Raw genomic sequence first — 17,044 nt, 5'->3', positions numbered from 1 at the left:
CAATACTGTACACTACTAGCCGACACAAGTGTAATGTGGGTGGAGCATTGGACAAGATGCGTCCAGCGTAGCTCTGCCTCTCGAAACCACATTAAAGGAAGCATCAAGCATGGCCAGGCCTATAGCCATGATTCATGACTCTCGTATTCATACTCATCATGGCAGTCATGTTTCAGGGCTAGGCCAGGCCAGCTGAACCAGCGCTCACCAAGCAGTCTGCTGTGTCACAGGTGGAAGCGTGTACACGACCTCGACCTTTAGAGCGAGGTCACTTCTCGCCCTCGATCGGTGTCTTACTGGTCTATTTACTAAAAAGCTGGAGAGGCCCCTCATGGCCCCCTGTTACTTATGATACTATCAGAATAAATGGGCTATACAGCTTAAACCTTTTAACTTTTGTCACAAAATCACATGTAGCCTATACTTTATACTACCCCAACTGTGCAGTAGTCCAACAGTTATAGCCTATACGGTATATGTTTGAGTGAAACACATTTTGTCAGTTGTCGCTTTAAGAAATGGTTGTCATGGTTACAGCCATTGAGGACAGTGGCCAACTGCGCATGTCAGTCAGAAGAAGAGGAAGTTTGCGCTACAACGAAAAGTGTCCGCCAGGAGCTTCCTTTGAGCTCCATGGCCGTTCCAGTTCCATCTGTCAGCCGCTGTCTAACCACTGTGCTAGAGTCCCAATGAAGGTTAGAGGGCTGCGGCTGCGTTCTCCGTTTACCTGAGGCACCTGTCTCACAGCGCCGTGTTGTGAACACACGCATCCACGCCTCGCCCCGGTCGAAAGAGGACAAAACCGGCAGCTGCAAGGTCAGTAACATGCGGGAGCAGCTAGGTGCTGTGGCTAACGAAGACAACTCATATCTCCCTGGCGGGATGCTATAGCTGTCACTTCTTGTTAAGTCCTCATTGATGTATAGTATTTTGTGGTTGTATTACAGTGGTCATAAAAAAATAACCGGCATACTCGTTCAAAGCTCCAACCGCGCTGGCTGCTGTTGCTTCTTTGCTTCTTTGCTGTTTAGCACAACTGCCAGTTGTGCGCGGTGCGCCTTCACTCCATTCGGGTAAATTAAAGTAACAAAGCCGGCTTTATGCTCAGAACTCACGCACCGTTGTCGCGCACCGAAAAGAGCTGATCTACAAACCCACAACACGCTTTGAAGATGGGCTATCTTCGGTGTGCAACACCGCGCGCGCAACAAGCCCTTTGGTGTTCACTAAAGCCATGTGATGTTTTAAAGGTGTCGAATAAGTGCAGCCATTTATGCACCTTTGGTGTAACTAACAGTAACACACTGCATTCCTATTCTAGGATGAAGAGGCTCATAATCCTATACCCGCTGCTGTGGATGTGTGCAGTGTTCTATGTTGGCATCTACTTGTTTGTGGGTGGATTTCTGCTGGTCAGGCTGGAGGTGAACAGGACCAGCACCTGTGAGGACGTGCTGCTCCCAGCAGGAGAGCGGGCAGACTTCTGTCCCGCCAAGCCCCGTTTCCGCAGGGCCGTGCTTCTCATCATCGACGCGCTGAAATTCGACTTTGCTCGCTTTGACCAGGCCAACACAGCGCCACGGCCCTACGAGAACAAGCTACCAGTGTTTGAGGAGACCGTCTCATCGCGGCCCTCCCACAGCCGCCTGTACCCCTTCCGCGCTGACCCCCCCACCACCACCATGCAGAGGATCAAGGGCTTCACCACAGGTTCGCTGCCCACCTTCATCGATGTCGGCAATAACTTTGCCTCCAGCGCCATCCTGGAGGACAACCTCATCCACCAGCTTGGACAACTGGGTGAGCAGCAGCGGCCTTCTTAACACAAGTTTACAAACCGATCGTCACGGCCGACACCCCACTTCCACAGGATTCCTTACACACACCACACCACACATGTCTGGGAATGTCTGGATTTGGAAGGGAAAAGATAATGTGATATTGAAATGTCTTGGGAAAGTTTCGTAATAGATCAAGAATAATAGAACGAGTAAGACGCGCAAACGCGGGAAGCGAACGCAGATCGTCACCATGACTCAGCCATAACCATATAAGGAGTCCCCAAAGCAGCTATACGTCCAAATATGGAGTGTGTTGCATCAATCACAAACAAATCACTCAGCTCCATATATGGGCACAAAGGGGGGACACACAGACACACAGACATGATCTGCTAGGTCTCATAGTAAGTGCTCACTGCATTCGCAAAAATCACACCCATGTGAAGTGAGGGGCGCTCTTATCATCATACAGCACATTCCGTGCTCATACGGACAGACATACACACAAAGCTGTGTATAGGAGGGGCTATAGTGTATAGGGGGTATAGTGTCATTTTTTTATTTCAGTCGGCAGAGCATGCCCATACTCGTCAAACAATCGTACTGATCCTAAGTGATCACTGCGGTCTTGTTTATTGATAACAGTCGAAATCGGGTGCAGCAAACCAGAAATAAACTAGATTCAGCTGGGAGCTCAGTGTATAAGTGACAACCAATGAATGAGACGGAGACAGAGTCATTGGGAAATCAGTTACAGTTCTGAGCATGTTAGCAGATGCGTTTGAAAACATTTACACATAACCAACCAAACCATTGACAATAAACCATCCATATGACTCCTAACTCACCACTGAGTAGTAGAAGTAGTATGATCAGCAACACAGGAGTAGGCGTTTGATCATCAAACACAGCAGCAGAGCATGCTGCCAACAAACATTCAAGCACAGGAGGGAGTGGAGGAGGAAGTGACATCACTTTTATACTGATCACATGATTGACAGATTACCATGTTTGGTACCTGGTTTATAATAGCAATACACATTATTGGTTATGTCCCTGTAGAACCAGAGAGAGCTGCTGTCATTTCACTTGTTGTGATATTTACTGTAGTGAAGATAAGAATATTTTTCAGATAGTCCTACAGCATATAAAGGTCATACATATTACATACATAATATTGCCCAGCCATAGGATGCATCATATTGAACACCTATACCAGTTCCTTCAAATCTTGTTGAGTTGAGGTCTGGAATTCTATGGAAAATATTCTATGTAGGTCGTCTGTATTGCATCAGGAAATGTACAAGGGGGAAAAGTGTAAATTGAATTTAATGACTGTATGCAGGAAATCTGTATCCATCCAGTCACTCTTTATCTCTGGTAACGTGACTTTCTTCCACTGACATACTATACATCTGTAGGAAAACGGGTGGTGTTCATGGGTGATGATACTTGGGAAAGTCTTTTCCCCAAGAAGTTCTACCGCTCTCTGCCCTTCCCCTCTTTCAACGTCAAGGATTTGCACACGGTGGACAACGGAATTCTCCAGCATCTCTATTCAACAGGTATCAACACAGCCTGGTTGCAGTGTTTACACAAGCTCAGATAACGTGTTGTTATTTTCTTTAGTTACAATAAGTGTTAAATAGCTCTAAATTCCCATAGTAAGCAATACTAAGCATGGATATAGAGGGTTTGTTCAGTAACGCGGGTCTCCCCAGCTCCTTTGTAAACAGTAAATACATTTTCAGATCAGGATAGTGTACCAAATCATCATCAACAGGAACTCTACTCACACAGAATACATGATAAACAAATGTAATTGCAAGTGATGAAACAAATCGACTCGGCAGACAAAATTGTATCCTGATTTGATGAAATTTGACGCACATGAAAATGTATTTTCTGTTTTATGAAAGAGCTGGAGAGATTTTCTTTATTCCCTTTGACACTCTGAGTCAAACCCACCCTGTTTTCCTCCAACCTACAAACCAGCAGCTTTCTAAATAAGCACTAACCCTAGCTCTGGTCCATAGCCCTAATGCCCTTTGCTGCCGTTGCATTAAGGCTCTGCTACTCTTTGCTTCTGGGATTGTTTTTCCACAACTTTTAGTTACTCCACTGCACCATGGATATTGGCGAGAGAAAAATCTGTGTAAAAATGTGTGTGTGTGTGTGTGTGTGTGTGTGTGTGTGTGTGTGTGTGTGACTGCAGCACATCAAATCATATTTGGTTTGGTTGCTTTAACTTGTGTCTCTCCCTCTCAAACGCGTCTCTATGGTGGGTGCAGTGGTGGGTGATGACTGGGATGTCCTGGTTGCTCATTTCCTTGGAGTGGATCACTGTGGCCACAGGTTTGGTCCCGACCACCCTGCCATGGCTGACAAACTCACCCAGATGGATGGAGTCGTCAGGTCAGGACAGTACTGTACTTTCACAAGCGAGCATTCACAATAGGGCTGAGTGATAAAAAAAAACATAAACCAGAGTGTAACCACATTAACCCTGACCGACGTACCTATTTTGGGGCATGTCATTTTCCCCCAGAAAAAAGTCAACATTTTCAAAAATGTATATAACTACAGCAGATATACAGTATACGTTCGCAATGGCAACGCACCATGATACAGCAAGTTGTGAGCTTGACTGTTTTGGTTATTCATTGTACGACGACGCACATACAGTACTTGAGTGGTTACATCGCTGTTGACCAATTAACCCATTTTGGCCGGGAACCCCTTATGCTTTAGCTATTGAAAAATAGCAGATCTACAAGCTCATACCGAGTGGCGCGCTACGAGCTTGTAGGTCTGCTATTTATTTTTTTTAAATCAAAGAACGACTGACATAGAAACATAGCTTTTTCATAAAACTGTCAGGATGTAGAAAAGACATTTTTTAGAATCTGATCTCGGGTCAAAATGGGTTAAAAAAAATACTTGCACATCCCCATCATCATGGACATTGTTGATGTTGAAGCCTGATTTATGGTTTTAATTCTTTATGATTTCACCCTGCTCCGCCTCCTCTCTCTCCTCCAGGTCAGTGATGGAACGCCTGCAGAACGACACCCTCCTGGTGGTGATGGGAGACCACGGGATGACGGACACGGGAGACCACGGTGGGGAGAGCCAGAAGGAGACCGACGCCGCTCTCTTCCTCTACAGTCCCTCGCCTCTCTTTTCAGGGCCCCCTTCCAAGGTCTGTTTGGTTTTTTCCCCCCTCAATACTAGTTGAGATGAAGAAAATGCCAGCACTCGTTATATGTCCTTTTACATGATTTTATTTACCTCTGAGACTGAAAACGTTTCAGCCTGTCTGGCCTTCCTCAGCGTTTGTGACAAGACAACAGGAAGTGTGGTATTTATGCAGGAGTATGAGATAGTACAATCAACAGAAAATTGAACACAGGTGTTTGTTTGTTTGAACCTGAGTGCTGCGGGTTGTCTGCTACGGTAGTACTTCTCTCCCCCTCAATACTAAACCGTTCCGCTTGGTGCTGAGCTGATGTTACAGGCACAATGGTATTTTGGCTCAAGATGATCACAGAAGCCAGAAGCTGTGCCCTCCCCTATATGTTATAGCAATAGACCGCAAGGGTTCAAAGACTGGGTTACAGCCTGTCTCTGCCCATTTGAAAAATACCAGAGCTTGCAAGTTCAATGTACTTGTCTACTTCCAGTTGGGGGCCATAAACATTGACATTTTTACCCACCTAGATCATGATACTATCTCAAAATAGGGTCTGGGGAAACTATGGGGCATCAGCACTGCAGCAGAAATACACATTTCAACCAAAGGAGGGCGATATAACTGCATTATTACTCCCCGAATGAGGCTTGTAGACATTTCATCAGCAATGTCGACTACTTTTATTGTATTGATCGATTTCATCCTTTAGAAGGGTACAACACGTGTTTCTGTCCTCTTTTATTATGATGTGATTAATGCTAGAATTACACATGCAATAAATGTTTAGGACTTAAAACCCTGATGTCACTGCAGCTCTGGGGACAGCACTTTAAATTCCCTTTTATGTTCTCTATATTTTGCAATTTCAGTACATCTGTTCTCTTCTTTTTCCCCACAAAAAATAGTCCAGCTTTAAATCAGACGTATAAAGTTTTATCTACAAATATTAAATATTAATGCTGCTGAAGAATTGTTCTGATTCTGTGGTATGCACTTATGTGGTAAGAGTGCATACCAGAACAATAATAGACAAGAATAGAATAGAACAAGAATAGTCCTTCCTGCTCATCGCCTGGCTTTGCATTTTTCATCCTGCCTTTCCTCTTTCTGTTACTAGCACTATCAGGGAAAATAATAATAAAAACAAATATATAAATTAATTTTGACTGAATCTCATTAATGAATAGTAGCTCACCACAGTCTGATCAAATAATATCCAGTATAATGGCCCCCCTATACCATGCTGGGTTGATTACTGTGTCCGAGTATAATATGCATGCAATCACAATCACAATTGTAGTGTTTACATTAAAGTGTAATCGACAGAATAGAATGTGATCAGTATGAGTTTACTTAGTTTGTGCACAAGGTACTAGTACTGTAAGAAATGGAGAGCTCAATAATTCTCTCTCTCTTCTCTCTCATTATAGAGTGAGCCACAAGTGGTCCCACAGACAGACTTGGTTCCTACCTTGGCTCTGCAGCTGGGAGTGCCCATACCGTACAGCAGTGTGGGCCAAGTCCTGCTGCCTCTTTTCCCTCCTCATAGCCAAATGAAAGGTGCACTTGAGGGTCTCAGTCAAGTGGAGGCACTGTGGATCAACGTCAAACAGGTAAGGTCATAAATACATTTAATAATGTGTATTGTTGAACATTAGACCATTAGTCTGTCAGAAAGCTGCTCTGTCACAGATGGAATAGCTAGAACTTTATGCCAAAAGTGAAAAGAGTGGAACCTACTAGTATTCATCCTAGTCTCACTTTTGTAGGGACCTCCAGAAACCCCCATAATAACCACTCAGAGATCCATACGTTGTGAAGCATAGTATTAAAGCATTTTACGTTTCACAGTTAAATTAAGTCATTGTGATGCTGGGCAATTAACTCAAACATTTTGGTCACGTGTATCCAGGTCATATATATCGCACTGATAGTGATAAATAACCCTATATAAGCTAAATTAACAAATCATTGATGAAGAAAATGATCTAAATATATTTGTACACCTTTTTATTTTATTCTTTTTGTTTTTGTACCATCATGATAATAATCAATAATCATCATTGACAATCAGAATAATTGGGCTTAACATTTGAGCCATAATTGTGCAGCCCTATCAGATGTCAGACGTAATATGTTATTACATTTTGCGTGTCAGTATTGGTCACCACACCATACTTTACTACATTATATCGTCATGAATATTAATGTGTAGCGTTTCATGTACACGTATGTGCAAAGTTATTTGCCTTTGAATAGAGTTGAATCATTTTCTGACGATTTAAGTGTCTTTGTTTGTGAAGGTCAATCGTTTTCTGGAGACCTATTCCAGCATGGCCAAAGACATCCCACCAGAAAGCCTCTCTAAACTGCAGGAGCAGTTCTCACATGTCTCCACCGAGTACCTCACCGCCGTAAAGAACGGCCTGTCCCCTTCTCCAGAACTCGTCGTTTCCCTGCAGTCCTACCTCACCTCTGTCAGAGAAACCTGCCGGGCCACGTGGGCCCGCTTCAACCCGCTCAAGATGGCTGCAGGCTTAGCCATTCTGCTGTTTGCCTGCGTGCTATGTTTCATCCTCTCCGAGCTGTCCTGGCTGCTGGTCAGGGAAAGCAGTCTGCTGAAAGCCCCTGTCGTGGCAGCGCTGTCGATTGGGTTTTGCGTGGCTGCCGGTCAGCTGTTTGCCCGGGGCTACGTCGAGGTGGCATGGTGCCTGGCAGCCGCTGCTATCGTCTCCGAACTTCTGGTTCTCTGGCGCGTTCGTCGGGTCAAAGCATCCACCGCCCTTGGCAATGGGGCCAAAGCCCCAAAGCGGGCAGGCTGGCTGAGCCTGCATCGCCTCGCCACTCCGGCTCTCTTGGTGCTACTCCTGCGCGGCGCTTCTCTGCTGTCAGATAGCTATGTGATAGCTGAAGGGCGCGTGGTCACTTTCCTGATCTTTTCCCTGGCGCTGTATGTTCCAATCCATCTCAACTGGGACGGACTGTTACTGCCAGCCACCCATGACCCCCAGAAGCCCGTCGGTCTCCTGCCCGCCCCAGCCCTTTCCCCTTCGGCTATAAGGAAGGAGAGCTGCACCCTCCTGGCCTGCCTGGGGCTCCTGGTGGGCAGTCTCTACCTCTCCCTCTCGTTCCACAGCTGCCGGGAGGAGCAGGGCTCGTGCCAGCCTTCCCCATTCCTCTCTCCCCTCTCCCGGTTGCAAAACAGCCAGCTGAAGAATCTCCACTACATTCTTTCTCTGGCCTCGATAGGCCTGTGGACGTACCTGCTGAGGCGCTGGCTACGTCACTATGGCAACCTCAACTCCTCGGGCGGGGCGGTGTTCACAGCCCGTTGGATCCTGCCACTGGTGTCCGTCTGCCTGGGGCTCAACTGGGCCGTCGGCGCCACTCCGGAGGACAGTTTCAGGAGCATGGCCGAGCTCCTCGGCGTGGCCCAGGTGGCGCTTCCCAGAACCATCTTCTCCCTCCTGGGTCTCGGGATGCTGTTGCTGTGGCTGGACCCCATCACCGTGTTCCTGAAAACCAGGGCCTCGGCACCGGCCAGGGGTTCGAACATGCCCCCGCCCCGCTACCGGGCGAGTACCGGCATCAGCACGCAGGCGGAGCTGCACCACCTCATCCCCCAGATCTACCAGCGCATGCGCCGCTCCCTGGACGACGAGGAGCCGGGTGAGGGAGCCGAGGCGGACGGCAAGCCCGCCGTGGAGGCCTACGGACTGGGCACGGTTTACTCAGCGCCGCAACTGTTGTTCTGTGGCCTGTTGGGTATGGGTCTGCTAATGCTGCACGCAGAGGGCATGGCGCTGTCTTTTCTCCTGCTGCTACTGGAGATGGGCGCCCTCCTACACATCCATGCCTCCTCTACCACCCTCGGTAGTCTGCATGGTACGCACTATGGTAAGAGTTCCAATGATTTTAGATTTACATTTTTTCTTAAAAATAGAACTTTATTGTAATGATATTTATGTATGTATGTATTTAAGTATGTGCCAATGTTTGCTCTGACTCTCACAGACGTGCCCATGTCTTTCATATATACTGTAGACTTCTGATCAACACAGAATATAATTTGATCCTGAACAAGCGGAAACTGATTTTATTAATATAATCGGTACTTTTAGGTTTTTATCACTAATAATGCATGCAATTGTTGCTTTTATTTATTTTTATTTTACATGGTAAATATTGACTTTGAAAAGAATTGGAAAACCTTTAACCAGTACTAAAGTAACCGAACCTCAAATTACGTCTTATATACGTATTATACTGGTATACTGGTACCAGCTGCCTTTCTTTCTTTTTTAACTGGTTGTTAGTTGTTACTTGAATGTCTGCCATTTGTCTTTTTCTCCTCTGCAGGCGGTTTTAATGTACCCTGGACTCCAGTGGTGCTGTGGTCCCTGGCTGCCACCCAGTTCTTCCATGCCACAGGTCACCTGCCCACCTTCCCCTCCATCCAGTGGGGAGCTGCCTTTGTGGGCTTTCCTGGTGGACACACAGGCACCATACTGCCGGCCTCACTGGTCACCCTCAACACCTTCTCGTCTCATATCCTGTTTGCAGGTAGTTACTTATTAATGTGTTGCTAGAGGTGGTGCCTCAGTCTTGCGTTATCTGTACTTAAAAGGTTAGAAAATTATGGAGATGTCAAAGAAATGTCAAGAGGATTAAAATACAAGAAAAAAAAAAACAAGATGGTAATCGTGTGTGTGTGCGCGTGTGCAATGTGCATGCACGCACTGTTTACTTGTGGTACTATAGGATTCAATGGGTGGGATATTGCACTAAGACTGCCAGAGTTTACGGTTGATTTCCTCTGGAGCCACCTAAACTAAAGATGTCTGAACTATTAGCACTGTAAGACACTTTGGCTGAAAGCATTGGGCAAATGGCTAAGTATGGCTGGGCAATAACGTCAATCAATATCACGATTATTTAATTTTGCGTGAAAATGGCAGATCTACAATGCAGTATAATACAGTTTAATCTATTAATATTTTCTTTGCTTCATTTCATTTCAAGTATATATAAGTAAATAAAAGCATATCTGCTTCTCTATTAATCTACATGAGCAAGCTTAAGTTGGTTCGAGGTTCTACATTTTGGTTTCGATATAATTTTAGTTAATTGCCCAGCCCTACTAAGTAAGTATTGCTTTTAATTCTTATCTTTTGAGTCTTCCTATTACAGTGTCTCTCTTTTTTATGTCCTCTCCCCTGGCCCCCACACACATGTAAAGCATCTTTGAGTACTTACTAAAAAATATAGCATCTGAAATTGATATAGCGCTTTTCTAAGTATGCCGTTTGTGGTGGCAGGTTGGTGTAGTAGTGGCTAGAGACACTGGCCCGTAAACTGAGAGGTCACAAGGTTGTTGCTGATAGCTAGTGAGTGTCAAATGTCATGTGTCCTATTGATGTCCTTGAGGTAGACACTGAAATATTCCCTTTTAAGAATGTCACTCAAGACTCCAGTATCTGCAAAATATCTAAATATAACTTTCCGTGTGGTTTTTCCCTTAGTCGGGTGTCCATTGCTCCTGTTCTGGCCACTGGTGTGTGAGGTGCGGGGCAACAGGAGAGTGGGAGGGGAGGACGGAGAGGATGCTGTGATGGAGATGAGACTGAGAGAGAACCCGCAGCAGTTCAGCTCTGCCCTTCTGCAACTTTCAACACGCTACCTCTTCATTCATGGAACACAGGTAAATGAAATAATATCTAATCTTTAGCCACTCATAGGTAAGTTACACACACCCATACCATCGCACACACATGTCACAATGGATAAGCCACATGATCAAGGCTGGCTGCTTGTGTGAATGCATGTCCTACACCCCATTTGGCCAAATGGAAATAGAGAGCTTTATAAATACTTTAATAAAACTTTTTATTGACCTTTATTTATTCAGGGGAGCCCATTGTGAGCATGCTTTACTTGCATTATCGATTAGATAACGTCTTAATGAGTTGCACTGGGCAATTCTGGTTGTATTGTTTGTGTCCACCAAAACATTTATTTTATTTTATATTTTTCATGAGGCCAGCGTATGTTTTTAATTGTTAACAATGCGATCGCCATTTATTTACACTATGCTACAAACACCAGCAGCGTGACAATGCATTGTCTGAGCATCTATTCTGTGCTGAGCCACGTTAGAACGTCAATGTCTCATTGGCCACTGCAGTTCATTGGAGCCAACTGTAGCGCATTGTTAGGAGGAAGTCAAGCAGAAGTGCAGAAGGCTATGAGATGGTTGGGTTTGTGTTTCAGCTGAATAAATTGCTTTGCTCTCAAGCGCTAGAGAATCTTGCGTTTTGGATGTGGATGTTCATTTCTAGCCAGAAATGAACACAGCTCATGCATGAGCTACTTTTCAGGGGACATATTCTGACAGAATTACAGACAAACCCATGACTTGGACTTTGACCACAGCATGAAAAAGATAGAACTATCACAATATTGATAGACACAAAATTAAAGTTAATCATGTGCAACTTAAAATTACTGTATCTGATAAGGCTAACTGAATATCAATGCTACCAATCTTTCATGTTGGCATTTGCAAAAACACAATTTGGATTTTTAAGCAAGGGAACACTTTTAACTCCAGATCCCTCATCTCTTCTCAGGTCTTTGCATCAGTGTGTGCAGCTGCTATCCTCAGGAGACACCTAATGGTCTGGAAGGTTTTCGCACCCAAGTAAGTGCTTGAATACAATTTCCCAGCTATCATAAATGGACTGACAGGAAAGGCTTTTGAGTATATGATTATTTGTGTGGTACACTAACGGCTAACCACCCACACCCACTGCTTGTCTCTGAATGCACATGAGGGAAGCATGTATTATGTCTGCTTATCTGTTGAAAAGAGGCACAGAACTCTGTTAAATAAGCCATGCATGCTACTCTTTTAGCATTTAGTCCTGTAAGCCTAAGTTACCTTGCAAAGTCAAGTACCAGGGTCCGTCGCACCAGCTGTTTCTAATTTCAAACTAAGCCTAGTGTGTGTATTCTAAATGGACATATCATTAAAATGATATGTAAAACTAAATTACTTCTTACATAGAGCTTAGTTGTTAATACAGTCAATAGCAGTTCTAGGAATGTGCTTACTGGAAGGTTCAATTCCCTGCATCGGCAGAATGTTGCTGTAAGAACACCCGCTTTGCTAAAACACCCATCACAATCTAGAATCATTGCGTCAACTCACATTTTGAGCTCTCTCCCGTCCTCAGGTTGATGTTTGAGGCCTCAGGCTTCCTGGTCACCAGCGTGTTTCTGCTCATCGGCATCACTCTGGTAATGAGGGTAGATGTAGCCGTTAGTGGCTGGTTCAAAAGACTCATCCCAGACGCGTCCAGGTAGCAATGGCATCACTTATGCTTCACCTCCGCCACAGCACCCACCCTGTGCCATATTTGGGAGAAGCCTTTACATGAAGATGGCCAGGTGGAAGCTGGTATGAAGACATGCATATTCTTTTTACACACAAATGGAGAATCATATTTATTGACTATCATAAGGACTCGTCACATGAGGTTGTTTCATACGTCCCCCGGGGCTGTATTGAGTACACTGGCACTGACCTCAAGGCCTTTATCTTTTTTGTACGTTGGACTCACTGAACTCTGACCCCCTGGACTGGTTGAAGATGAATTAAAACCATTTAAGGGATTTTATATACTGTAAGTTAGTTTCTTTCATTGGGTTTTTGCTTGTGAATGGGGTTAAAGAAGGCTTATACTGTATATGTTGCCCGCAGTGGAATGTGATTATTTCAAATGGGAGCTGGTTTGAAAATTATTGAATGTTTCTCCTCTGCCTTTTGAAAAACAAGGAATGGATGCATTCAGATTCTGTGAGCCGCACAATGTCTCAGTTGAAGATACTAAGGGAGAGAGATAAGACCTTAATTGATCCCGTGGGGAAAAAAGTCGCCACAGTGTCCGCCCGGTTTATCTTCAGAATAATGAGATCATTATCTTTTAGTCCTATCAGCTGTTTAAAAGATCACAATTTGCAAAGGGCAAAAAATGTAATATGAAATCATCCAAAGTTTTGAAAGTAAGGTACACTTTACAAAATAGTTTAAGATGGCTTGGATATTGATGTACTACACGTTGGTCTTCACGTTGGTTCCAACTTTGTGTTTAGAAGCTCAGAATGATCTAAATTTAAAGGACGCTCTTTATTTCAGAAATTGACACATACATAGCCACACTTGTGCAGGTCATTATTTTACAAAGGAAGCAACATGGCATACCTGGGCAAAACCAACAAACAAATGCAATCCAGGTGTGCACTGTGCACTACTGAACCATAGTATGATCAAGTTGTGACACTGTGTGTCTCACAAGGCTCAAACCATCCACATGCATTATTGCATGTCTGTCACTGTCATCCATGTGTGGACTGGTGGAAATTATATATAGAAATGTAAATGTTTTGTATTTTTCAGCCATTCAAATCAGTGGTCTGATAACTGCCAACTCCTACAGTGTTACACAGCTGTTTTATGCAGTTCTCAGAATGTCTATGATGTCCTTGGGCTTTTTTTCTTGACATTTTGATTCCTAATTCTAATACTGATTTATATAACCAATTTTTACTTTTTCCCAAATTCATTCTCTCTCTCTCTCTCTCCCCCCCCCCCCCCCCTTGTATTAATTGGGCCCAATGATACACCTTTTCAATGCGATAGGTGCCTAGCTTTAATGTAACCACTTTCAGACTGGCGTCCCTATTTGGGCAAAAAGTTTCTAAATTGTGTATTTGCTATTGCTAACACCATCGTACGATGAATTACAAAACGGGGCTTAAGTGGCAAATGCCTTTTTTTTGTGTTTATGATGTCATAATGTTGACAGGGGTCATACCAATACAGCGACCTCTAGAAACGGTGCAAGTCAGTCAGATAATTTATTCCTGTGGGAGATAGTCCATTTCTGGGGGAACATGGCGTTACTGTAGTTCATATTAAGCTCATTAGCATATGCATGAGACTGAAGGGATGATGAGCTCAGGTTGAATTAGCCAAAATGCAATAGAGCTACTGGGTCAGGCTTGTATGTGATGTGATGGGTGAATGGTATGGTGGTAGCACTGGTGGGTACTGGATATTGCCTTGCTTGTATGGAAGATTGATTCTGCTGGCACTTTTTTTTTAAGTTTAATATATAAATGATTAATTAAATTGATTTTACATCCTGTGAATCTAATAAAACATTTTGTACATGACACTTTGGGTTGTGAAACTTTTATTTTATTTGTCGTCGCTCGAGGGTAAATTGATATGAATGAATGGGCTAGTGGTCGAGGAATTAGTGCAAAAAAAACATCAATGTGCTACAAACTAACAAATGACCAATTGACTAGAGACGGCAAACCTTCCATCTAAGTTACATAAAGTGTGTAAACCCCTGCTTCTTAATATGAAAACGTTGCACATCCTGTATTATTGGATGTCTCTACGCACACTAAAGCATTAAATCAGGTGAACCAAACTGTTTAGGCTTTTGCAATTAGAGCTCCGACACTTTAGAATGCCCTAACCGATGAGATGAGGCTTGCCGAGTCTGCCTGGTTTTAAGTCCCTTAAAATCAAATATACAGTATGTCTGAAATTTCTTTATTAGGAACAATCCCTTGAAATGAACCATCGTTTTCAAGGGGGTCAGCAATTTACGAAATACACATACATACAGACAATTCAACCAGACAAAACAATACATAAGAAAACAAAACAACTAATTTATAATACAATGAACACAATTTGCCTGAAAATAGATTACCCAGCTATGACCTTTTTCATGAAAAAAAATGAGTATTGATATGGCTGACTGAGTAAAATAAAACAATCTACCTGAAAATAGATAGCTATAAGTGAAGAGCAATTTCCGCAATTTCCGCAATTACCATTTCCGCAATTTCCATTTCCGCAATTTCCTCAATTTCCATTTCCGCAATTTTCATTTCCACCATTTCCGCAATTTCCATTTCCGCATTTCCGCAATTTCCGCAATTTCCATTTCCACCATTTCCGCAATTTCCGCAATTACAATTTCCGCAATTTCCATTTCCGCAATTTCCGCAATTTCCATTTCCAACTATTAATGGCAGATGGGTTTCATCATTCAAATAAAATAGAATTCTGTCCGTTTAGCTATAAAATTATGTCAGGGAGTAGGGATACACAGTATATGTCTTTCATTTGCATTGCATCTCCCCCCCCCAAGCTTTTATTTTCGTTCGAGTAATAGTACAACTCTAATAGTATTACTTATAATAATGTAATTAAAGATAACTTCATTCAGATTTATTTATTTTTATTTCATTTTCCAGATTTTTTTTTCTTCTTTTTTTTAGATTTTCATTGGTGGGCCAGTCATAATGGTCCCGCGGGCCTGATGTGGCCCGCGGGTCTGAGGTTGAGTATCACTGCCCTATGGGACATAAGGCTTCAATGAGCGCTCTCCATTGCATCCGATCCCTGGCAGCATGTTGCGCCTCTCCCCACGACAGGTTCATCTGTTCCAGCTCCTGCGTCACAGTTCTGCGCCAGGTGGTCTTAGGCCTCCCAGGTTTTCTTTTGCCTGGTGGTGTCCATCTTAAGGCCACCTTTGTGATGCAGTCCTGCTCCTTCCTCAGTACATGTCCTAGCCATCTCAGGCGTCTGTGTGTAATGTCCTTGGTAATGCTCCGGCTCCCCGTTTGTTTGTACAGTTCATTGTTTGATATTTTATTCGGCCAAAAGATCTGACATATAACATCTGTTATGGAATACTTCTATTCTCTTTGTGTCTGTCTTGACCACTCTTCAGCTCTCAGATCCATACAGCAGAACAGACTTGACATTGCTGTTGTATAGGAGCATCTTCGTTTTAAGGCTATTCCGTATGAATGCATGGAATGATTCCGTATGAATGCATGGAATGATTCCGTATGAATGCATGGAATGATTCCGTATGAATGCATGTGCATGGAATGATTCCGTATGAATGCATGGAATGATTCCGTATGAATGCATGGAATGATTCCGTATGAATGCATGGAATGATTCCGTATGAATGCATGGAATGATTCCGTATGAATGCATGTATTTGTCCCTCTTCCTTTGATCAGTTCTCAGAACTGCTGAAACACCTTGGAGCGACCTTGCAGCTCAACCCCTCCCCTACCCATGCTTCCAAATCGGACTTGTTTTGACACACAACAGAATCCCCTTTGTTTATCCTTGAGGCAGTGTTTGGATATTATGGCGCACTATATGTGTGATGGATGGTGAATTTGAATGCCATGAGTGTGAGAAAAAAGTCAAATCACTACACCCTGATCTAATTTTGTCTATCTTATTCTTTTTTCGTATGTATTCTAATTATATTCAGTTAGTTACAGTATACTTAGAATTGCCATTGATGTCATTTAACTTTTTTAGCAATTTCCGAAAACAAGTACAGTAATTACTTTTGACACCTTACTAAACAGTAGACCTACAAATCAGCACACTTCTTATTTCTATGGAATATCACTGTGTGAGAGTGTGTGAAAGATAACACGCAAAGGTGTGATGATTACAAATGCCACATCAAAAAGGCCACTGATGTTGCACATTATGTAAGCAGATGCCTTGTGCCTTTCAAAAACACATTTGATATACAAAGTTTACAGTCATTATACAACGACTTCAGTTGACATGCTTCTCACAGGGAAATGCTCACGTGAGTAGTTTGAAGTAGGTATTAAGGCTCCTGGAATTAAACACCCTAATGCTTTATATTGATGTATATTGTTAACAAAAAGGAGAGTGTGCTCCAAAAGCGAGACAGGTTGAGCATAATTCTGCATCCATTTGTAGCTACAGTACTAGAGAGCTCATGTTCCACTTGATGCTCCATTTATCTTCTTGAAATAACGTCGGGTCAAGTAGTAGTTTCAAACTTTTCCAACAAAACGTTTTATCCCCCCCCCCCCCCCCCATGGTCATGTTTTGGCATTTTATGCTTTAGTTCAGACGGATATATAGAGAACTGAGAAACAGGAAAGGAGAGAGGGGGGATAACATGCAATACAA

The 17,044-nt window shown here is 43.4% G+C and overlaps 1 protein-coding gene across 1 annotated transcript; it reads left to right on the top strand.

The window, feature by feature from the left end:
* The first annotated feature begins 641 nt into the window (after positions 1 to 641).
* Positions 642 to 14,213, top strand: pigo (phosphatidylinositol glycan anchor biosynthesis, class O). Its single transcript, XM_080756820.1, has 11 exons — positions 642 to 816; positions 1,322 to 1,800; positions 3,203 to 3,346; positions 4,073 to 4,196; positions 4,824 to 4,983; positions 6,405 to 6,587; positions 7,278 to 8,871; positions 9,334 to 9,537; positions 10,497 to 10,675; positions 11,604 to 11,674; positions 12,210 to 14,213. The coding sequence occupies exons 2-11, from the start codon at positions 1,323 to 1,325 to the stop codon at positions 12,337 to 12,339; spliced, it is 3,267 nt and encodes a 1,088-aa protein (XP_080612946.1). The 5' UTR covers positions 642 to 816; position 1,322; the 3' UTR covers positions 12,340 to 14,213.
* The last annotated feature ends 2,831 nt before the right edge of the window (positions 14,214 to 17,044 follow it).

Source organism: Protomyctophum bolini (assembly GCF_963924005.1).
Source record: "Protomyctophum bolini genome assembly, chromosome: 22".
NCBI lineage: Eukaryota > Metazoa > Chordata > Actinopteri > Myctophiformes > Myctophidae > Protomyctophum > Protomyctophum bolini.
The sequence above is the reverse complement of the archived record's forward strand: the minus strand, read 5'-3'. Positions and strand labels throughout refer to the sequence as shown.

What these genes read in the sequence shown, in the direction of transcription:
- pigo (XM_080756820.1), top strand. Translation starts at nt 1,323, where the DNA reads ATGAAGAGGCTCATAATCCTATACCCGCTGCTGTGGATGTGTGCAGTG. An exon ending in CAGATGGATGGAGTCGTCAG is followed by an intron (nt 4,197 to 4,823) that starts GTCAGGACAGTA and finishes TCTCTCCTCCAG; the next exon opens with GTCAGTGATGGAACGCCTGC. An exon ending in TCTGCATGGTACGCACTATG is followed by an intron (nt 8,872 to 9,333) that starts GTAAGAGTTCCA and finishes TCTCCTCTGCAG; the next exon opens with GCGGTTTTAATGTACCCTGG.